General features: G+C 33.9%; 2 protein-coding genes across 5 annotated transcripts; one reads left to right on the top strand and one right to left on the bottom strand.

Moving 5' to 3' along the window:
- Window positions 1–4,898: 4,898 nt before the first annotated feature.
- LOC127254538 (dual specificity protein phosphatase PHS1) lies at window positions 4,899–12,709 on the top strand. Of its 3 annotated transcripts, XM_051279685.1 has the most exons (12): window positions 4,899–5,139; window positions 5,441–5,518; window positions 5,625–5,767; window positions 6,864–7,062; window positions 7,868–8,047; window positions 8,131–8,291; window positions 8,941–10,024; window positions 10,566–10,712; window positions 10,811–11,038; window positions 11,680–11,837; window positions 12,099–12,252; window positions 12,341–12,709. In XM_051279685.1, the coding sequence occupies exons 1-12, from the start codon at window positions 5,074–5,076 to the stop codon at window positions 12,359–12,361; spliced, it is 2,619 nt and encodes an 872-aa protein (XP_051135642.1). In that variant the 5' UTR covers window positions 4,899–5,073; the 3' UTR covers window positions 12,362–12,709. The 3 variants fall into 3 exon arrangements, with proteins under 3 accessions (XP_051135642.1, XP_051135641.1, XP_051135643.1); XM_051279684.1 differs by having other exon boundaries at window positions 12,099–12,709; XM_051279686.1 differs by lacking the exons at window positions 4,899–5,139; window positions 5,441–5,518 and having other exon boundaries at window positions 5,697–5,811; window positions 12,099–12,709.
- Window positions 12,710–18,634: 5,925 nt separating this feature from the next.
- Window positions 18,635–23,661, bottom strand: LOC127254534 (auxin response factor 2B-like). Of its 2 annotated transcripts, XM_051279679.1 has the most exons (14): window positions 23,273–23,658; window positions 23,069–23,184; window positions 22,694–22,789; window positions 22,533–22,589; window positions 22,296–22,451; window positions 22,125–22,209; window positions 21,459–21,549; window positions 21,206–21,370; window positions 20,702–20,821; window positions 20,514–20,589; window positions 20,253–20,424; window positions 19,340–20,163; window positions 19,059–19,249; window positions 18,635–18,971 (listed from the first exon to the last, which is right to left on the bottom strand). In XM_051279679.1, the coding sequence occupies exons 1-14, from the start codon at window positions 23,364–23,366 to the stop codon at window positions 18,818–18,820; spliced, it is 2,397 nt and encodes a 798-aa protein (XP_051135636.1). In that variant the 5' UTR covers window positions 23,367–23,658; the 3' UTR covers window positions 18,635–18,817. The 2 variants fall into 2 exon arrangements, with proteins under 2 accessions (XP_051135636.1, XP_051135637.1); XM_051279680.1 differs by lacking the exons at window positions 18,635–18,971; window positions 19,059–19,249 and having other exon boundaries at window positions 19,364–19,520; window positions 19,594–20,163; window positions 23,273–23,661.
- Between the last annotated feature and the right edge of the window lie 358 nt (window positions 23,662–24,019).

The raw sequence follows: 24,019 nt of genomic DNA, 5'->3' as shown, positions 1-24,019 counted from the left end.
AATTCAAAAAAAATTAAACACTTGTTACAAAATAATAATAATAATAATAATAATAATTAATTATTCAATTTAAAAATATTATATTTTATATTTTTAACATAATTTTTTATGCCATATAAAAAAAAATCAATCCACGAACAAATGATGGGTGAGCGGAGCCAAAAGGTTGTATATGGGATTGTGTGTGAATGCTACATGTTTTTATTACAGCCAAAATTTTAAAGAAGGGCTCAGCACCATGCTCTGGATCATTCATTATGGTAGATTTTTTTATTTAAATTTTTATTAAAATCAATAAAGAATTTTCCTTGCAATAAAAGAGAACTTTCAAATTTATCAAAATTAAATAGTTTTAAAAACTAATTTCAAGTTTATTTCTGGAAAAATCTTTTCTTACTTGGAACAATTATTTAAAAAACCCAACAATCACACGCTGGACTCCCGCTACCGCCACCGCCACCGCCACCGCCACCGTCCCTGCCACTGCGACTGCTGAATTACGAATTAGTACATTAGATGCATTGCATTACAGCAGTTCCTTCTGGGCCTGCAGTCTTTGAATTGTATTGCATTGTATGTGTGTTTGTAGCGAATGAGTCACTCACAGAAAGGGGCCGACAAATTTGTTTGGAATGAAATCAGAAACCACCAAACCCAAAACAAATATCACTGCTAAAAACCACACCTCAAATTCCTAACAAACAACAAACGTGTCGAGATCTGTCTTCTCCCAAACCCCACCCTCACGTGTCGCCCATCAGATCACACTCCCACATTCACATTCACAGTCACAGGCACCGCGTGACTCACCCGTCCATCCATCCTTGTTTTTTTTTTTTTTTTCTCTCTTAAATTTCTACCCATCCTTCCGCTCCATCGGAGAAATTCAATTTCACAGAGTTTGTGTGCAACTGTCGAGCGGCGATGGGGTGGTGGCAGAAGCTACTTTTCCCGGCGAGGAGAGTTTGGTCGGCTGTTTCCGCGCGCCTCAAGCCTCGCAACAATGGTAATTCTTCATCTTCATCTTCATCTTCCTTTTTTTTTCAAATGTTTATTCAATTTCAGCGTTTCATCTCTGTGCTGGGTTCAAACCACATTTCCTCATTTGTTTGCTTGCTCATTATTGTTCATCATTATATGACGATTATATATGTGTGCGTTTGTTTTGATTGATTAGAAACAGCGAATTTGGGGATTAATTGTTGAAGTTGAACCATAATTTCTGCAATTTATATATATCCTCTGATACAGAGATGAATATATAAATAAAAACGAAATTTAGAGCAAAATAAAATGCCATTGTTAGGAATAGGAGCATTTTAGTGGATCAATGATAGAGTTCTGGTGGGATGTAATTTATGTCATTGGGAAAACACAGATACAGTTTTTTTCTAGAGATGATTGAGATTTATTCAAGAAGATAAAAGTATAGATCCATTAATCCAGTGAAATTGTATTCAATTTTAAATAGTTTAAAGTGAAATAAATAAATAATTAGTGGACTGGAGAATAAAGGATGTCCTTTTCTTTTGAAAGTTCCTAAGCCGAAAGCCAGTCTTGACTCTTGATTGCTCCTATTTTATTACTCTAATTTAATGTTACTGCCAAACATATTTCTTAATTGAATTCCTGTGACAAATAATGTTCAAAATAGTCACCTGTAATTTAGAAACTTAAGCAAAGTATTTCATCCTGACATGTAGTTACCCTTTTCATCTAAGTTTGTGAAATTTGGAAGAAAAGAAAAAAAAATAAATTAAAATTGTATTTGTTAAAAAAATAGGCATAATTTTATTCTTTTCTGTATTCATTCATTCTTTCAAATGAAATAAAGGTTATCCTAGCTTCTTTTTACTGTAAATTCTTTGTTCCCAAGCTAGGTTCTTTTCTTTTTATTATTATTATTTTTTTTCATATTCAAATGATAAATGAAGAAGCATTTGCCTTTAACTACTTTTGGAGTGATAATCCTAACTGTAACACCGAGCTTTTCTTGCACTGAATCAGGTATGTTATGTGATAATTCAACATAAAACATTTTTAGTACTCTTTTATCCACACGAAAAGCCTTAACTACTTTGTTTACGTAAGTGTATTTGGAAGTTTTGAAGCTTTGGATAATTTTAGAAGTAATCAAAAATTGAATATTTGAAGTGATGGTTTTTGAGAAGAAACATGTATTTAATTTGATATTCTTTCAAAAAGTTATTATTGATGAATCCTGATAAAACTTACAAAAGTTTATATTTAAATAGGAACATGTGTTCTTTTTTTTTTTTTTTTTTTTTTTTATATAGTTTTGGGTAGGTGGTGGTTAGGGTATTTGCAAATGTGCAGATACTTCAGAACTGAACCGAACAAATACTCAAAATTGTGAACCGTGTTCGAATAGAAGTTTTTGATTAATCGATATTTATAGTATTTGCAAATAATTTGAATTGAACCGAAATTTAAAAAATACATTAAACATAATTAAAATTTCAATTAAATAAAACATTTGCAAATATTCCAAACCAAACCGAATCAAAACCAAATATAATGTAATTATTAATATTAAATGTAAAATATAATAATATAAATATATAAATATATTAGGTTCGATAAATCAAAAGAAATATAAAAAACCGAAATTAAACCAAACAAATATCAAATATATAGATTTGTATTCGAATCGAATTTGCTCAGTTAACTAAAAATTCGATTCGATTTTTTTGTCCAACCCTAGTTTTAGGCTCTCAAATGACAAATTGATGATAAGTAGTCTGTTTCGACGGTCTTCATTATACCACCGGTTATATTTCCGTAAGCATACGTACCTTGAGAAATTTTGTAGAGGGCAAACTAATTCAAACCAAGCACACATAAATTTGAAGTTATTTTGCAATATTATTTTAAGGTGAACAAAGCTAAACCTCAAGTAAACAAGATATGCAGGCGTACCTTAAGACATATTTAGTGCTTTTGAGTTGTGAAATGTGTATTGTCCCTCTCTTCAAATTACAATGTGTCAATGTAGTTTTATTTTTCTGTATTTTTTTCAAGTGCCTATGAATGAAACACATTACTCTCTACTTCGGTAGTTTCTTATACTCACTAATAAGCATAATTTGATAAAACTTTATATAATATTTAGAATCGATAGACTTATTTATGGACTTTCGAAAGGCTGGATGATTTTTATGAAAAAAAATTCTATTTACTTGGAGTATGGTTTCAGATTTTTTACTGTGCAACTCTCATGAGTTCTCTAGAAATATATTATTTCATTTCACATAACATTATAACCACGCTATTATTCAAACAAAAATCAAAACACAAAGCCAAACCTCAAGTAAACAAACCCTTAATCTCCTATTAGAACATCTTATGAAGTAAATTAATATATATCGAAAGATAAGAGAAAGAGAAAGATTAATCTGAGGTATAGTTCAACTTGTCAGTTGATCATGCAACACTCATATGCAAAAGTTAACCTTAAAGCAAACTATGAAATGTGTTAAAATATATTTAGAAGCAATATATTATATTTATGGTAGTTGTCTTATTTAAGAAATTCGTAGGATTTTTGCCTTATTTAGACGATTTGTATATCATTATAAATATGTAAGTATTCTTATGATTGAAATAGAAAATTCCAATTTCTTATTCTAGCAAAATGAAATAGTTGAACCAGAAACGAAATTAATTGAAAGAATGTGCTCTACTTAGATTTCATCTGAATTCCAGTGCTCATCTTTCTGTGTATTTTCTCTGCTTCAACCTGAATTGTCATTTTCTTGTGTGTATTTTGGCTTCTTCGTCGTTCCTCAGGTGGGGAGCATTTAAAACTTCATGATGACATTCAGACCTGCGGATACGAAGATGTGCAGATTATGTGGGAAATGCTTAGGAGGACAGAAGTGGAAGTTCCAGCTACGTGCAAGTGCGACAACAAACTCAAGCTCAAGCAAAGATGGTCCTCGACAAACTTGCCCGCATTTTCCACAAACGGCCATGGCGATGCATGACAAACTACCTTCTGCCTGCCACATTTGTGGGCACCCCGCCACGCCCCGCCCCACCGGTCACATAAATCTGTTTCATGGAAAGTTGGCTTGATTGGTAGGTAGGTATTGTGCAGAAATCGGGGCAAGAAAATCCCTTAGGTCAGCCACCTGAAATATATATATATATATATTATATGTATGTATATATTATATCCCCCCATGCCATGCATATCTCTTGCTCTCTCTGTTCGCTTCATTGTCTGTCTGTCTCAGTTTTAGTTTTTAGTGATTTCGAAATGGAGTTAAGTGGTCCTTTGTAAATATGTAAGTTGGGATGGGTGACTTGTACTTGAAACATAACTATCCATACTTATGGCTGAAACCATCCCATCCCATCCCACCCCACCCCAATTTTCAGTCCCATGGTACTAAGACAAGAATTGTAATACTTTTAGAATGAATAAAATCAGTCGTTGATAGCAGAATTTTGGACAGGTGAGGTGGGAAGTGCGATCTAATAATTCGATCATTTGTTTTCTTCCATTTTATTAATGTTAACTTCCAAAAAAATTAATATAGAAAAATATAATTGGTTAAATGATTAAACTGGATAAATTTTAACCGACCGTTTAACTAAAAATTACACCACTGTCATTTCAAAGCCAGCCGCCCACTTTCTTTCTTCTTTGTCTGTTCATTTAATGCTTTCAATTATTATACTACATACATATGCAATCAAACATATATATATATATATATTTAACACTTACCTATATAATTATACATTATATTATATTTATCATATAACACTCGAAAACTTGATACTTTTTTAGTGTACAAAAAAAAATGATAATGAGTAATATTAATTATATTGCTTTTAATAAATACAGTATTTCTTTCAAGCTGAAATCAGATCATACATGAACCGGGCGGGGCAAGCGGGTGAGGGTCACAGTTACAGGTGAGGAATGATTTGAATCACATTTAGTGGGGCGGTTGTCAACCGTCGTCTTCTTCTCAACAACTGTTGACTCGGCCGACCAAGCAAGATTCACCGCGTCGCTGAAAACCAGGGAAATCCATAGAAATGGCCGCTGATGAGCATGATGATGATTGTGGTCGAGACGAAGAACATCAGCCTTTCACGTTTCAAGTACTCTCTCTCTCTTTTCCTTTTATACCGCTTCACCTTTTTCCCTATTTAATCATTACATTCGCTCGCACATACAGGGCAAAAAGTATGCTGCGCCGTACACATTATGCGAATGTATATAATTAGCAATGCGTCTAGATCTGGAGTACCCATTTTACCTTCATTTTGCTTTTGGATGTTATCTAGAATTTAATATCAAATTGGAGAATTGTGCCAGAGAAATTGGATATTAGGGTATTGTTTGTAGATATACGCCGCGCAAGCAAATATTTACATATATATATATACATTCTCTATGCAGAAAGATGAGGAAGACAGAGATTTTGACCTGGCCACCGCAGAGCCAGACGCCCCTTTGCCTCTCACTGTCACGTCTAGGGTACATCGGCTGTTCTAGATTTCTCATTTGCTGACATGTCTTTTATTTGGTTTTAAGATTATTGAGATGGAAACGATGGGGGAATCATGCAATTTGGTAAATGCAGGTTCTGTACATGTTGGGGGACATAACTGCAGGGCCGGCATACCGTTTTGCCCAATGGCTTGAGCTGGTCCGCAAGCGTAGCAGCAAGTATAGGGCTTCAGGGTTCCCTCGTCGACCTCATCACACTGAGAGTTTGCCTTTGAGGTTGAATGCTTAATCATGTGTGGTCATGTTGATTGAGAAAAAAGGTTTTACAACTGAAATAGCATTGAAAGCCTTGACAATTGGATGATTTATGCTTGCATAACTCAATTTAATATAGCATTCAATATCTTATATTTTAATTTGGACTTTTGGAATTGTGTCGTATTGAGCTTTATGTACGGCTGTGGAAATATAAGAATGTTTTCATTTCAGCTGGTGAATATGCTGGATTTGATAGGAAGTAACACTAAAATAGAGGATATCAATCTAATGATATTAGTCCATTAAGTTCACTCTTGGTTTTGAGGAGGCTTACAAAATTTTCTTGTTTCAATTCATTTCAACTCTCACCTAGAGCTGACAATTAGTAACGGATGGGGTGGTATATGATTTTCACTTGTATTGTGCACGGATCAAACCAGAGTCTAAAGAAATTTCCATTTATTAAGAAATCTGATCAGATAATACATTACTTTTGTTTTGATCAATCCAAGTATCTACCCTGACATTTAAGTTAACAAAGGAGGCTCTCACGTGCTTATTCTCTAACTGCGAGACTTCTTTTCTGTTTGAGAAAAATCAGTGTGTTGACAAGTTTTATAGCTATTCCACCTTTACAAGAATAAATTCATTTTTGTAGAATTGTCAAAAGTTTTGGAAGATGAATATTTCCATTTAAAAGTGGTTGACTTCCTACCCTGCTTGGCAATGACTTAGGCCGACTGATTCTAATGTAAGTAAGGTCTACATCAACTTAATGAAAAGGCATGTCAAAGGAATAATTCTAGGCATACTTCTGCCTTTCCTAACTATCCTTAAAATTTCCTATCTAAGTCTACACTAATGTTTGAACTTAAAATTACTATCAGCTTCTATTGTTGACATCATAGACTAGTGCGAGACTTAAGTACAGAAATGAATGTATCATATCATGAATTGAATTCCTTTAGAAAATACATGTTGGCATCCAATAACAGATTATTGGCAATGTTTATCATATCATAAGAATGTTATTTTATTTATTTTTAATACTTATGGTGATGCGGGAAGAGAAAAGTAAATACAGCTTGTTGATTTATTGGTTTTCTTTTTCCAGCTTGGAAGAATTCAATATTGATGCAAAAACTGCTCGACCTGAACAATCAGAAATCAGCTTGTGGGAAAGACTTGGTAAAGCTGACATGTTGGATGTACAATCAAATACCTTCTCCTGGAGCACTCTGTCTTCTCTTCATCATACTGAGCACAGCAGCAGTATTGAGCATTCTGAGGATGAGATGAATAAAGCACTGGAGGTTTCTTGCTTTTTGTCTCCTCATGTCTTTCACTGCATAAGAAATTTGTTGTAGCTGTTGAATTGTGAAGTGATTACATGCAAAGTTCTCAATGTTGACAAGGCACACTATTTAGAAAAATATTTGGCTCCAGAGTTATCCAAGTTTGCAATCAGATAAAACTAATTTCTTTTAGGAAGATCTAGTCATATCAAACATTAATTCTATACTATCTAGCAGATTTGTCCATGATGATTTGACAATTTACTACAAGCCTTAAGGTTTTCATCTAGTCTTCTATAACAATAATAAAATGAAGAGTTTTGGATGTATATAAATATATTTGTTTATTGAAGAGAGATAGAAATAGAAGATTTTGAGTGGACCCACATGATGTAATAGTTGGAAAAGAAAATTGGGAAGCATAGTGCCAACTTGAACTGAATCGGTAACCAAAAATACCCAATCTTATGTTTTTCCTGATCTACTTCCAAATATTAGAAATTCAGCTTGCCTAAGTTCTCAGTTGCCCATTTGCCAGGTGAATATTGTCCTTGTAAAATCATTATGGTGTTCCAATTATTTTATATTGATCAGAGCTTATATAATATATCTTCAAGTGCAAGGTTTCAATATTTTTGTTGGTGAGTTAGGTCTTTTATGCTGAATCAATTTTATCTTTGAATGTAGATTGTTTCTTTTATAAATAAATTAACAAATATATATATATATATATTGTTTTCCTTTAATGGTTTTATCCTCCTAAATTCATTTTGTTTTGTTTTGGTTCTCTCAAACATCAATTTGCTGTACTATACTGGTGCAGGTCACTGTTAATTCGGGTGGTGTTGTGTTCTTTGCTCTATTTAACCAACCACCAGAAAGTGATGAGTCTTCTCCTAAGGAAGCTGCAGCTGTCATAAAGTTTTCATCGTCAAGGATGGCCACCCAGTCCGAGCGACTTGGCTATGAATTTGCTAAGTGGCTAGGTGTCCAAACTCCACAAGTTGTACCTTCTTACTTCATAAGATGCATGCTTCTATTTGCCTATTGAAAGGTTAAAATCAGAAAATTATATGACAAATGCAGGCTAGAGTCATCCACAATACAAGTCCCGAGTGGCTGCAAATTAAGGAGGCTGCAGAAAAGGCAAGAGATTCTGCTATTGCAGAAGGAGATGAAATTGGTGAAATGACTTGTTCAGAGCTTCTTGAAGCTCTAGAGCTTAGTCGCTGCCTTCTATTGATGGAGTATGTAGTTTTCACTTTCTTAACCTAGTTTTGAACTACATAGATGTTGAGCTTATTGAGTAATATACTTTATATCTAGACTTAGTGCTCAAATTGGAGGTTCTGTATTGTTATGAATTTTTTGGTCCGTGCCAGTACTTTTGCTGGTGACAACATAAGCTGTTTCTTAATCGTTATCATTTCATCAAAGTTCTTGAGTAGACTGCAATGAGTTAATTATTATCTTGAGAACCCTTCTATTTACAATCATGTAATAATCTGTACTACTATTATTTATGAAGTTTTTTATTGGTGTTTTTATCCTGTTTTCAAATAATTTGCATAAGTTAGACACGATTACAGTGAGTTAGATATTTCATTGCCATCCCTAACAAAATTCTCCAATAAACAGCATGGTAATATTTTACTGTACTTTTTGTAGGGTCATCAATTAATAAAGTTATCTATAGTTATTCAATCAAAACACAGAAGGCAAAATTGTGTTTGCAAATGATTTTGTGCAAAATGTTGATCTGTACGTGATTAAGTTATATCCGAGATTGTTAGTTGGGTCAATCACATTGTCTTCTATACACAAATGATAAACCATACATCTGCTATGAAATAGTAGCACGATAATTTGCTTGAGCTGATGAACTTGCTATTGCAGCTATGTGCATGGATCTCCCTTAATGGAAAGCTCAAGTGCTTTTGAGTCACGAGAGGTCTCAGAGAAGACAGCAACAGCACTTGGAAGGATTTTAATGTTGGATCTTGTTATAAGAAATGAAGACAGGCTTCCTTCTCGGCATCTTGGATGGCGTGGGAACTCTTCAAATTTGCTCTTGGCCGAAAAAGTAGCTTGTGCAAATATTCATGCCCTCGAGGTGGCTTTTGATTCCGCAATCAAGAGATATAGACCAAAAGTAATCAGAGCACTTCAAAAAGAAAGGAGGGCTACTTCAATAGACAGTAGATTGGGCTCCCCTGAAGCAGTATTAGTACCACAAAGTTCTGATGTCTCTGAAATTACTGAATCTCCAAAATCTAGCAACATGAGCCTGAAAAGTTTCTCTATAAATGATTCAATCCCTTGTGATTTACATATTGTGGCTATAGACTCTGGGGTGCCTCGAAGACCACCAGCTGGGAAACGCACAAACGATCAGGCAAACTATCCCAAGCTAGTTGAACTTCTCATCAACAGTTCTGAATATGCATCTGAATTGTTGCATGAAATAACTGGAGGAAAATTAGGGGTTACTCCAGAAGGTGCAACAACTGATTTTCGTGAAGCTGAAATGGCCCCAATTGTGCATGCATTCAGAAGTGGATTTCGAGCAGCACTCAGGGACCTACAGGGATTTCACATTTTTCTTCTTACCCTTCACCAAAAGCTAGAAGGCCTATTGCGAGTATTTCTCAATATTATTAACAAATCATCTTGTGGGGATATTGACAAAGAGGATCTAATGGCTCCTGAAACTCCATCACAAGCTAGAGGACCAGAGGTTCATTGCCCATCCTCACCCAGCAAAGATCGTACCGTTGGTGATAACACATCAGATTTAAATGATTCAGAATCACATAAAACAACTTCAAAGCCACCAGCATCAGGATTCAGGGAAAGTTTAGATGGCTGCTCTCCAATGTCACGGGAAAGCTGGCAAGGTAAGTTCAACAAGGGGAGTGCTGAACCCTTGCGTAGTGCAAAGTTGACATCAAAGCTGCGGGATTTCCACAAATATGCGAAGGTGTGTTTGAACCTTGATTATGTAATGTTATATTTTAAAACATAAAATTGCTTACGTTTGTCATGAGAATTGATTGCATAAGGTTGACAGCACATTGGCATATTCGGAGATTATTTGCCTATTGGTTTGATTAGGTTTTAAACGTGTAACAGCTAATATTAAGCTTATGTAATAAATATTTCACATGTTTCAAGGTTGAATATATTTCTTTTTTTCTGACATCCTTATTCTTTGTGGTCGCTTTTATCACATACAAAAACTAGTTCTTTTCTCTGAATTTACTCTGCTGAGTTCGACAATCAGTTTTACTTGGAAAATAATGTCTTGTTTGTTTTGCTTCTGCCAGCTAGAAATGGTTTCACGGAACTGTGAATGACTTTTCTGTTAATGCAGTCTTAAGACAAATAAATAGAAGAGTTTCATTCATTGTAATAGCTGTAGTTTTTCTGTTGTATCATGTTAAACAATAATCATGTCTCTCGAACTATTAAGATGAACTATGTATTTGACATATGATTGCTTCTTTATGATTCTGTTTCAGGTAGATGCAGAATTGAGCAAAGAGTTGGAACAATGGAATGATATGCTTAAAAATGAAGTAATTAAACTCTGCCAGGAGAATAATTTCAATCCTGGATTTTTTGAAGGTAGTGATAACAATTACGTGGTTGATGCTTATGAGTTGAAGGTATGGATTCCGTTATAAGCACAAGTAGGTAGTCCCTCTCCGTATCTCTCATTAAGAATGACCTAAGAGTTTTCTTTCTTAAATGTCATAATTATCAGGTTAGGCTTGAGCACATTCTGGAGAGGACAGGATTCATATCTGATGCAGCAAACACAGAGAGGCCATCTCCAATCTCCAGCAATCTGTTTATTGGTGGAGCACTTGCCGCTAGATCTGTTAACACTCTACAGCTTCTAGGAATTACACATATTTTATGTCTATGCTCAAATGAAATTGGACAGGAGGATTCTCAATTTCCGGATTTGTTTGAATACAAAAATTTTTCAGTAAGTGACTTGCTCAACATTTCTTTCAGCTCTGCCATTCCTGAAGCTTGCACACTTACTACTGTTTTTATGCTCTGTCCCGCTTTCATTAAGGCATGTTTAATTTATTTGATTATATAATCTTCGGGTTATAAATTGCAACATAACACTCCCTTACTGATTGAAGTAAACATTCCCTTAGGAAATATTTAAATGATTATTTAATCTTAGGATTAAAGTAGCACTACCTTAATGTGTGTTTAAATGTATATTAATCTTTATGTGTAATTTATAGTATAAAGATTAAATTATTATCTGAAGTAAACGCACCCTAAGGCTTTATTTAATCCTTGATAATAAAATGCTATGTTTGCAGCTTACTCATTCACCCCCTTTTTCATGTGGTTGCAATGTTTGTGTGACTGATTATACATGTTCTTACAAATTATATTATATTTTCGAAGAGAAGGATGACCACTAAGATTACAGGATTTTGCATTAGGCTTCCATCTGCAGTAAAATGCTAATGACTAAAACATTGTTATCTGTTAATGTGAAACACACAGGTGAAGATAACTGAGACTATTATGTCAATTTTTGACTTGTCATAAATAACTTACTTTGTTGAGTTCCTTAACAACATTGCCCTTCTTATTGAACAGATATGTGACAATGAAGATTCTAACATCAGTTCTATTTTCCAAGAAGCACATGACTTTATCGATCATGTTGAGCAAATAGGAGGAAAAGTATTGGTTCATTGCTTTGAAGGGAAGAGTAGGAGTGCAACATTAATTCTTGCTTATTTAATGCTGAGAAAGTAAGTATATGGTGCTGCGGCAAGTAACAATCTTTTTCATCGTCAATATATACATTTCTGTCTACTGCTCAATCCACTGTACCCTAGTGAATACGCTTTCTGTTTTCAAGTGTCCATATCTACAGTAGTTTTACAGATAATATGAAAACATGGCGACAGTTATTGTTTCTTTTAATTCTTATTGGTTGGACAGCTATAGATGAGACAAATTTAATTACCGTTGAAAACAAGATTCATCTATGAAGGCTGTTTTTGATGCAGAAACTTCACCCTACTGCAAGCTTGGAACGCCCTAAAACGAGCTCATCGTAGAGCCCAGCCTAATGATGGTTTCGCAAGGATTCTTTTGGACTTGGATCAGAAGCTACACGGGAAAGTTTCTATGGAATGGCAACAACGCAGGCCATTGATGAAGGTTTGTCCTATCTGTGGCAAGAATGCTGGATTGAGCAGCAGTTCTTTGAAACTTCATTTGCAGAAAGCTCACAAGCAACTATCTTCAGGCAGTGTGGACAGCGCCATGAATATGGAAATACAGAAGGCAATCGATGCGCTCAAAATAAGCCGAGGTGGGAGCGTCAGCCCCACGCAAAGACAATCTCCTACGATGACAGAAGAATGAATGGCTAATCCAAAGCTACGCGTGAGGTGAGGTATGTATCCACTTCTTTGTATCCATGGTTTTGGTTTAGTTCAGCTTAGTTTCTGAGTTCTGACCATGGCGTCCATTAATTTCTGTGCAAATTTGTATCCCTAACTAGAAACTTTCATGTTCTTGTAGTTTGTTAGACACCTGAAAATCTTTGGTATTTATTAGTGTTAGTCTGATTTAAAAAAAGTTGCATTATAAATATTACTAATAAATTGTTTAATTGACTTGTTGTAATTGTCGATTCAGATTACATTTTGTTTCTATTTTGACTACATTTAATTTAGAAATGAGTTGGGATTTTTTTTTTTCTTTTTTTCCAGTGGCTGTAGTTGATTGCTTAGCAACAAGAATTATTATCTCATATCCAATATAAAGAAACAAGCTAGTATAACATCTGAGATTATTCAGAGGCAAGTCACACTAGGCTGTAGCAGGTGATCTGAAGCATCGGGGGTATAAACCCATGACCTCATGGTCACAAATCCAACTCCTACACCACCAGACCATCCCTTACGGGACGCAATAGATGTCTCTTTAATGTATATATAGTTGTCACACTTATCTATTTTAAATCCATTTGTTAACGTATATTATCAAATTTCCAATAGCACTATCAAATTTCCAATAGCACTATCAAGGTCTTTATTTTATTCCATAGAGGGATTTTATCAATGTACACACTTTGCCTAAAGTAACAAACTCTTTATGATGTTCTATGTACATTTCATCTTCAAATTCATCATTTTAAAAGATGCTGTTTGGTGAATCTTGAAAATGTGTCTAGCAACACTTGAGAGAAACACTCGAGTAGGTATTATTCTTATTATAGGTGAATATGAATCAAGAAGACAATTGTTATTTTTACATGATGAAATTTATTTCATGTTAAATACTAGCAATATTTTTCTTTTCTTACATCGTAGTTTTTTATTTCGGAGTTTAAAATTGACTTGGATCTTAGAGTTTAGGATAGATATTTTTAAACAATATTGCATTTGTTAATTTAATCATAGTTGCTTCCATCGTATAAAAAATACTTAACTTATGAATTATGATCCGATAGACTATACTATATAGCACACTCCAATAAAGTTATACTCTACTATTTTAGGCTAATACCTATTTGTTTAGAAGGTGGAACTTTTACTTTTACGAAACACCCATATTGTTTTAAGTATTCATAAGAGGAATTTTCATTTACATACTTTAAGTTACATTCTTACTTTTTAGTGGAATTTTATTCATAATAGAATATATAGTTAGCACTGCCCACTCCTCTCTCTATTCCAAATTTTTTTGGATAATGCTAAACTAATATTCACAATCTATTTAAATGTTCAATTTTTTGCATGCAACAATATCAGTAGATTGGGATGAGTAGGGATCCATTATTTGATGTAGTACTTTTGTTAATTTTAAAATGGTATTATATACAATGTTGTCACCGGGTCGCCTAGGTAATGCCTTAGCGTCCTGGCAGTGATGGTTCACCGCAGGGCAGCTCGCCTCGCCGTTTGGCGAGGCCGGCGCCTGGCGTCGCCAAACGGCGAGTTTCAGGTCATAGTCCGATTCGGTCCGGTCCGAAATAGACCTGAACCGGGGTTTTTTTTTTCCTCTACTTGCAAGGTAGAAACTGCTGCAGTTTTTCTCCTCTCTCTTCTCATTTTTACTAAAAATAAAATATTTATAAAAGATTATGCATTAATTTATTAAAATAAAAGATTTTATTAGAGTTTTAATAATAATATGTTAATATTTGGTATTTTGATGGAGATATTTAGTAATTTAAGATTATAAATTTGTATTTTTATTATATTCTTTATTTGAAACTAGTGATTTAAAGTTATAATTTTGTATTATACAATAAAAATTATAAATTTATAATAGATAAAACGCCAAATCGTCGCCACGGCGGGCACCGTGTCGCCTAGGCGATGTGGCGGTCCGGTGGCGCCATGCCCGAAACTTCGCCGTTACAACATTTGCTATATATTCTCCAATTTATTACTTTAAACAACTTTAGTACAATTAATTTTTACTATCATTCTTGATTTTTTTTAGGCTTTTATTTTTGCTTTTACGTTTTCTTAATAGGTAAGTGTAACAATATTTTATGCAATTATTTATAAAAGTGAACATATATTTTTTCCAAATCTAGTTTACACGTGTCTGTAATTTACACGTTGGTATAAATTGATTTCAATAGCATAATATTTCTTTCAATGGATAGAAATGGTAATTTAACTATTTTTGCTTCCACGAAAACTTCATAATTGTTTTTTTTATTTACTTAATATTTAGTATATTCAGATTTATTAATCTTTTTATAATATTTATATCTTAATTTTAAATTTATAAATAAAAAAAAAAACATCCAATAAGATATGACAAAGAATTATCATTATTATTATATATAGTAATGCTCAGTAAGCAACCATTATATTCAATTTGAACAAACCCTTATATATTGATAAGATAAACTTATCCACTACAAATGCTAGTTTGAACTAATAAGAGCTTCATATGAGATTCTTTTGAATGTTAGGTATATATATAGAACATCAATCACAGTTAGTTCTTTTTCCGTTCACCACCATTATTCTAATTTTTTTTTTTTTTTTTTTTTTCACTTTGAAAGATTTAGATTGCCCATTTACAATTTCATTTCCAACATGGTTGGGTTCGTATACTATGATAACAAGACCATCACCATTGAGGTTTTTGATCAATTTCATGGTGTGTCTTGAATATGTGGAAATTTTGATTGTTGCTTGTTTTATGACGTCTCTTGAATATGTGGAAATTTTGATTGTTGTTTGTTTTCCATAGTCTTTCACCATATGAACTATTTTTTCACAATTAAAATTTTACTTGTTTATTTTGATTTGTGCGATCTTACATTTGCCTTTGTTAACTTGTGTTGTGTGATGATGCTTCTTGAAAGGTATCCTTGCCAAGTTTAATTCCTCATTTTTTGGTATTATGTTGTTCTTTATTGTTCTCTTTAATTTAGGTTTAGACAAGCAAATCTTCGAGGTCCAATTTGCTTCAACCTGTACTTTAGTACGTGCTTGACATTGATTCAACTTGAAGACAACTTTTTTACCATCACATTTATGATAAATTTTTTAGGTAGCCACATGTTTTTGTTGATGATAGAGTGGATTGTATGTTGGAACTCTTCCACTTGTTCAACAATCCCACGACCATCCATTATTTTATAACTCACAAACTTGGCCACAAGAAAATATATCTGACCCAAAATTTTCTAATCTATATATCTCTTAAGAACAATTTGATAGTTTTAATCTTACAATACACATTATATAGAGTGTTTAGAAATACTAACTAGAAAAGTGTATCGGGCCAAATCATGGGCCATGGGCCCATGATTTGTAGTTGGGGGGGTTCGGTAGTGTATGCTAGGCTCAAGAGTTGTTAGGTAGAAAAGTAGCTTCTTCAATTATATCTTGAAGTTCATGTCGATGAACAGTTGGACACTGGAACTTTGAAGTATCATCCCTCGGTGCATAGTTAATAATGTCGTTTCGGAGTTAGTTAGGTGAATCATTTTGGACTGTAAAGATTGTAGATGGAAAATAAAAATGCTTGATAACTTTCTAAAACCACCTAGAGTGTTAATTCAGTAAAATCATTGGAAATGGTGGGAACCGAGTTGGTATAAGGCCGATTTGAGTGTTAAGGGCAACAATGGAAATGACAGAATTTTGAGTGGTGAACCCTAGAGGAATTATTGGGGTTTCATCTGTAGATGGAGAATTTAATTGCTTTTTTTTAAAAGTGGATGTACAACTTATTAAATTATCATTATAATATAAAAGTTAAATAATAGTTGTTCCTTAGCCGTGACAATTATGCACAAATTGTAGTGTTTTAAACATATGTGACTATAATAATAATAATATTCATATAAAAAATCTTTAGTCATCAATACCTAATTACAATTTGAATAAGGAATGTGTTTGAAGAAGAAATGAATTTGTCTTGCAAAGTTATAGTCTAAATTAAAAAAAAAAAAAAAAATTGAAGAAATTGTCAAATTGATATTCAAATACATATACGGTTGCGGATAGAATAGAAAATTAATATATTAAATAAATAATTAATTTTTAAAAAAAATAAAAATGAAACTATCCTTGAAGTAATTATAAAAAGACATTTGTAGATAAAATTTGCTATTTGGATATTTGAATTGAACAATAAAGAAATTAAATTATCTATATATATATATATATATATTTGTATAAAAGTTGCCATGGGAAATTGAAGAAATTCAGCATCATTAGTAGAGGTAAATGTAAAGTTTTCTTCAATAGTAATACTAGCAAATTTTTTATGGACAAATGATGATTCTTGTAATAAAAGAATAATTTGTTTTACTATTGATGAAAATAAAAAGACTTGAGAATATAATACTTCAATAAGAACTATTGAAAATATTTAAAGTTTTTGTGAACTAAAAGAGGCGGGAATCAAGCAATGCTAGAAATGTTTGAGAAAAAGTTAAAAAAAAAAAAAAACTTTTTGAAAAACTCAAGGAATAAAAAGAAAAGATGATCGATGTTGTTGACCTTAGCCGTAATGTAAATCTTGTCAAATGACAAAATATCGAATAAGAGTGAGACAATAAACCAGGAGAGAAAATGTAAAATATATATAAATATAAACAAGGAAAAAAATAAAAAATAAAAATATATAAATGAATAAATAAAAGACACACATCATTCTATCTACAAAAGTGCAACAAATAATGAAAATTTAATAATGAAGCCAAAACGTATCGTCAAAATATTGAGACTTGGGATTGGATTAGCTAGAATTAATCCCATGCATAAATAAGTAAATAGCTATGCAAGTTAATTTTGCAAATTCACTTAGAGGAAGTTATGGTTGGAGTAAACTTATCGTAGCAATTGCATATTTAGAGTTAAAATTACATAAATTGAGTTGATTGGTTAGAGATGTCTTAGAGCATCCCTAATAACTTTATAGTGCAATGTAAAAAATAATTTACAGTAGAATACTTCAATGTAAAAAATGAGGCTTTTCTTTTAAAATGGTCATACATATAACTTTTTTGTAGAGAAAAAAGAAAATCGAAAAACTTAAGAATAGCTTGGTGCAGACGAAGGCCTGTGCAAGTTTGGCACGGTCCCTCTTTCTCTTTCTTCCTCTCATCATTTCTCTCTCTATTCTTTTTTCTGAATGTTCGGTTTTCCTATTTGTTAAATAAAAATGATTGCATTGTATTTTAAAGTTTTAGACAACTTCGAACTAAAAAAATTTGGACATATCAAATTTTAGAGATTTTTTTTAGAGTAAACACCAGTTGTTCCAAGCATTTTTTTTTTTTTTTTTTTCAATATTACGCTGTGACTATTAAAGATTTGGGGGAATTGCAAGTAGTATAGTTGGTTTTAGTTCAATTTTTTTTTTTTTTTTTCATTTTCTGTTTTGCTATGAAGTGATTGATTGCATTGAAATTTGCAATTTTCATATAATGATTCTTTGATGTGCAAAATATAATGTTGTGTTTTAATTTTTTATGTCATTTTCTTTTTGTTGATTATGCCGCTTAGATGACTTGGTATTGAAACACTTCTTGTACTTTTTATTTTGACACTTTGATTGTTACTCCCTTCGTTTCACATACCATGTTCACGTTGCCGTTTTTGTCCGTCCCACATTCCATGTCATTTTTCTTTTTTTCGGAAATGATTACACCCTTTAATCTCATTTTAAACTTTTTAATTTATATTTTTTTTAATTTAATTAAACTAATTAGTTATCTTAATCTTAATTTATAATTATTTATATTATAATATAATTATTTTCAGTAATACATTCTTAATTATCTACTAATTATACCCCTTCTAAAATACAGTGTCTACAGTGTAGCAGACAAGGTATATGAGAAGGAGGAGTATTATTTTGTTTGGTAAAAATTAAAATATCCTCTATCATTTAAAAATATTATTGTCTGGTTATTTGGTTATCTAGAACATTTAATGTTAAAAACAATGTAGGGGAGTGTATTTGTAGTTTTTCTTTCAAAGAATCTTTTTTTCGAAAGTAAATTATATAATACATTTTTGTGTTTTAATATAAATGCACAAAAAACATGTGGTAAAAATCTAACTATGTTAATTGAAGTGGACACAACATCATTTTTGTCCAAAACTAATATTTAATTTTAAACAAGCACCTAAGTATAATTGATAATCATGATTAATAATCCATATATGTACAAAAGTTTCGAAATTATATGCTCCAACTGGAAAAATGCAATGCAATGCCATGATAAGAATCAACAATGTGATGTAGCTACCTGCAACTTCTTCTTGCTCAGGTTCTCCTCCTCCTCTGCAACTGACAACAGTTCTTCAATGCTTCCTGGATTCAGGCGCTCGACCTCCTCTTTTGTCAGGATTAAGATCTTCCGAACCATCACACAAAACTCCCTGTTTTCAACAACCGCCAAAATTATTCATCTATTTTGTTTTGTAAATTCAAATTCAGTATGAGAAAGAAGAAGATTGATATCATACTCCCATGGATCATCTCCAACAAGCATCATATCATCCTCATCATCCGTATACACGACAACCCAATTCCCGTCTCGTGCCTCCAGTTCACCATTAAATTCAAAGAGATTGTCTAATTCAGCAATCAGCTCATCGTAGTTGTCAAACTTGGAAAGATCCAAAGACCTGCCCAGGGACATCCCCTGCTTATGAACCTGGAAAACAGCAAATGCAACGTATATGCCTGTAAAACTTCACATTAACGACATCAAAATAAGTGATCGTAGATCATAGATGAGAAGAACCTTCGTACAACTCCTTGCGGATCCTGAATGAACTTTGTCCTCTCTGTCTCTAGCAAGAGTTTGCAAGATTTGGAATCTGTTATCCTGTTCGCCCACGGCTGAACTATTATCCACCCATTTTGGATCATCAGGCCGTTGATCAGACTTTCTAGTTAGGAAGTTTAAAACCATCTCACGATGCCTACGATGCAATGGCTCAATGTGATTAGTTTTGTTTGAACACTCTGGCAAAGTGTTGTTTCTAAGGGGAATACCAAAGAGCTTGCAATTTCCTTCCTCAAACTTCATAGCATCCTGTGGTTGCGCCATTACAGACTTTAACATTGCTTCTCCCGGCTGAGCAACTGATAGTTGAAGGCATTGTGAAACATGTGGATCCATAAACCTATTCTGCTGCTGATTGTCGCCTCTCAAATCAGAAATTAAGGAGAGTTCTCTAAAAGCACCGTAACTCATATCCCCCCTAGCACAGAAAGGAGTGCCGGCACTTTGTCCATGAGTTTTTAAGCTGGAATCTGCGAGGCTAAGGGATAGACCAGGAGTTGGCATAGAGATTTTACAGAATGTATTTATTTGTGATCCAAAAGTGGATATCAGATTTACGGACGGAGACTTGACCCTTTCCATGAGTGATGTTTTATTTGCTCTGCATCTTTTTGAAGAGTAGTCAATCTTCTCACTATCTGCCGAAACACTCAACAATAATGCCTTCTTGGATGACTCTGACTCATCGCTCCTGGCAAGTACTCCTCTCAAAGTCGACACTTCTTCGCCTTGAAAGACCCTTGAAAACCCACATGCAGGAATGACTGTTCTCGATGGACCTACAATAGATCAAGTGGGTCCTCAATACCAGCCAGAGGATAACAATATGGCAGCAACTTGTATTAGGAAGAATAAAGTTAATGACAACCTTCCTTAGTAAGAACAGAAGAATCAGGGGATGGGGGCAGAACATTTGAACGATGCCTTTTCTGTCTGGGAGCTGCCTGTTGATTCAGTGCAGGGGGAGAAAGAGCAGGTTCTATTTTCCATGGCGAAACTCTGTCAGGTCGAGGAATTGTCGAAATTTCATCCCATCTCACCTTAGCATAGAATCAAGGATAATTTATGAGCATGAAAAGTAAAAAAGACCCTGTATCATGAGACACTTGTGTTGCATTAGAGGTGATACCTTTAGGCATCTCCATTTTGACTCTGGCCAGTTTTTTGAATCTGCAGCTTCAATACCAACAATAGTTCCAGTGAACCTACGAAAAAGCAAAAATAAGAAAATAAATAAAGAAACTAATAATTTAGTTTTCTCGGCTACAAGAAAGGTTAGTATTGTATGCTGTGATTTTAGGATGCCAATACACTTACCTTTGCTCTGGCACTTCTTCGCCTTCAAATCTCATTTTGAATCTCATTCCTATAAAATAATTGCTTTTGAGAGACTCCATGTAGCGATCATAAGGAACAATAAACTCTGCCGGACTAGTCCTGTCAGATGGAGGAAAAATATTGAAGTGCAGTTAGAACCATGAGGGAAACAAAGTTAAGGATTTGTTAAGTTGTATCTTCTCTTATTTGTACACTATACATCTATAGTAACCTATATTTTTCATCCAAAAATATGGCATCATGTATTTAATTTAGCTTTTCATAAATTACAAATAAAATTTATTTTTATTCAAAATATTATATCAAATCTATACAATCACATCAAACAAATTTAATTCAAATTTTTTACTAAACCTAAAATATACCAAAACATCAAAATACAGTAACAGCGTCTAACAGCTAAGCTGGAGTTAAGAGGTGTCAATTCTGTGATGCAAGAGTCGAAACCCCCTGAGATGGGGAGGGAATAAATCATTTCCATACCTAGGTTTGTAATATACTGTGAACATGGTTTTGGTCTGAACAGCATGCCAAGCTGTCGCAAGAACACCAAGATGCATGTTGCGGCTCGATATGACAGATGATGTCATATTGTTCTGTTGTCTCATGGCCCGCCTAACTCCAACTCGCAATTCCCCCTTCTCCCCTCTGTAAGTAGTGTACAACATGTTATTAAATATCAATCTTTTACTATTATCATGCATACAAGTTAAGGCACCAAAAGCCAACATCAAACCTTAAGAATATAAATGCATCGCCAGCAAGGAGCCTTTTTGAGCTAACAAAGACACTCCAACCACTCTGGAGAAGATGCCTCCGTGGCTGACCTGAAATTCAGACAATAATGGAATTGCCGGATAGCTTTCTTAATGCAACAAACCTTTTATACTGGAAAGATTCTCCCAACTTTTACTGGTTTTTCTTTTTAGTCCATGTTTGTATTTTTGCTATAATAGTTGTTGTCACCATACAAAAAGAAAGAGAAACATATAAATTCTAGCAAAAAACATAATTCTTTAAGAAACTCGCAATCCACTAAACGCTATCTCATCAAGGACTACTTCCCTGCCTAGTTCGAAGAAGCTATTCAATATATTGGAATTAATAGGAGATTTAAAGCCAAATTTCCTGTATCAATCGTCAAGACTATCCACCACACGATTATTGTATCTAAATGTTATGCATATAAATATATGTATGTATGTATGTATAGCGCAAGAATTATCTAAGACAAATTATCTAACAACGGATAACAGTTTCACAACATATAACACCAAGTCACAAGGGAATATTCCTAAGAAAATATAGCTTCCTAACTCTTGGTTTGAGTCAAGTAGGCCATACATCATTTCATATTATAGAGAATACTGCCATATCGAAACAGTTATATCCACAAAATTACCACGAAAAATATGCCTGAATCTCCATTCATTTCCATGCAAATCTTGGGCCACTAATTCTTGAGTGGGTGGATGCCTTGACATGTCCTGTGATCAAATACAACCCGAGAATCACTACACTACAAAGATAACAGAAAGAGGTATATACAAACTACAGTGAGATTCATCCAAACCAGTGGAGGTAGACATTCATCGGCATGTCGTCTCAGCACCGAGAATCCACCATGAGTGCTTGTATCTGAAGCTGTAAGAGTCTTACAAAAAGAACGGACATGAAATCGAGGAGGCGGCTCCAGAGAAAGATCTTTTTTCACTGCATTCTCATCTTGCTGCGCCATGTTCGGAATCATGTAAGAAATTTCATCCGAAATTAGAATAAAGGAAAAGTTGATAATTAAACTTAACCATACATTAGGCAACGGAATCAAAGTAACTTGAGCATAGACCTCATCTGTGTCGACTTCAGCCTGCCAAACAGCAAATAAATAACAATTAACTCATAAAGCCCTAACACTATATAGCAAACCTACAACAATAGGTCCCTTAATTTCAAGGGAAAATCAACATATACCTTCAAATTAACATTAGCCACTCTGCAAAGAATCTTGGGAGGAAGATTGTAGATAGGCACATGCTGGTCTGCAATTTGGTCAGTAGATGCCTCCACCTATCCAATAAAACCACCCACCAAACAATAAGCATAACTGCATAAGCTAGTTTTTGTAGGTAAGCGGGGCTCTTCACAAAACACAGCCATGGCAGGATTAAACTTGAATTCAGTAAAAATAAAAGACAAATTTATTAGGATCTCATTGATTCTTCCGTTACAACACTCAAATTAAGAAACGAAATCAATTCTAAATCACTTGGAATGGTCACGAGCTTCAAATATCTCCTCCCAACTACAAAACCTGGTTGAAGAAGGTTAAGAAGAAGAAGAAGAAACCTGTTCAATGTGGCCCTGAGGAAAGTACAAAACAAGATCGTTTTCACGAGGCACCGTCACCAAAGGTCCCGCGCAAGCCTTCCAGAGCTCTGCGTACAGCGCCATATCCGCTTCCGCTAATGAGTAAAGTAAAAAACCAGCAAAGCTTAATCCCAAAGCAAAAGACGAACAAAAAAAGTAACCGAAAGCGTGACGCAAAAGTACCTCTCCCGGCACCGCCGGAGCTCTCCTTATCCGGCCCGGAATTGCACTCGCTGTTCTCGTTGTAACCCTCGATCGACCCCACGGAGGCAGACATTTCTTCAATCGAATCAAAGCCCACAACACGTCAAATGAACAGAAAAGGTAGAGATTCAGACAGCTGTCCCCGCTTCCACGAAAGAATTGATAGTTCATATGTGTAACTGCCTGGTGCAAGCATATCGTGGGAGATATTTATTGGATCAATATTTGGAGCTTCCTCGACAAGCATATCTTCTCTAGTTATGGGGAGGAGCTAAAAATGGGTATGGAGCGCGATGAACAGACAGACAGAGGGGAGTCAAAGAAACGGCAGTGTGGAAGGATTGTGGAAACTGGAAATGGTTGGTCACAAGGTTCCATTCCCACCGTACTGCGAATGAAAAATAAAAAATAAAAAAAATAAAATTCCGATTAAAAAAATTAAAAAAAAATAAAAATAAAATTTATTAGGTCTGATCCGGGTTTACTGTATATTTCTACGTCATAAAAATAAAAAAATAAAATTTATTACATGGGACCCACACCGCTGATCTGTGCAAATCCATTCAGGTGGATTTTGAACCCGTGGAAATGTCCAGGCTGAGTTTACCTTTGTATTTTTTAAATTTTTTGGTATTATTTAATAATAATAATTTCTTCAAAATATAAAAGCCAAGAAGATGGTACAAAATACTCCCGTCTCAAATAAGGTGTAATATTTATTTTCGG

Source organism: Andrographis paniculata, unplaced genomic scaffold (assembly GCF_009805555.1).
Source record: "Andrographis paniculata isolate CXL003 unplaced genomic scaffold, ASM980555v1 Contig52END, whole genome shotgun sequence".
Lineage (NCBI taxonomy): Eukaryota > Viridiplantae > Streptophyta > Magnoliopsida > Lamiales > Acanthaceae > Andrographis > Andrographis paniculata.
The sequence above is the reverse complement of the archived record's forward strand: the minus strand, read 5'-3'. Positions and strand labels throughout refer to the sequence as shown.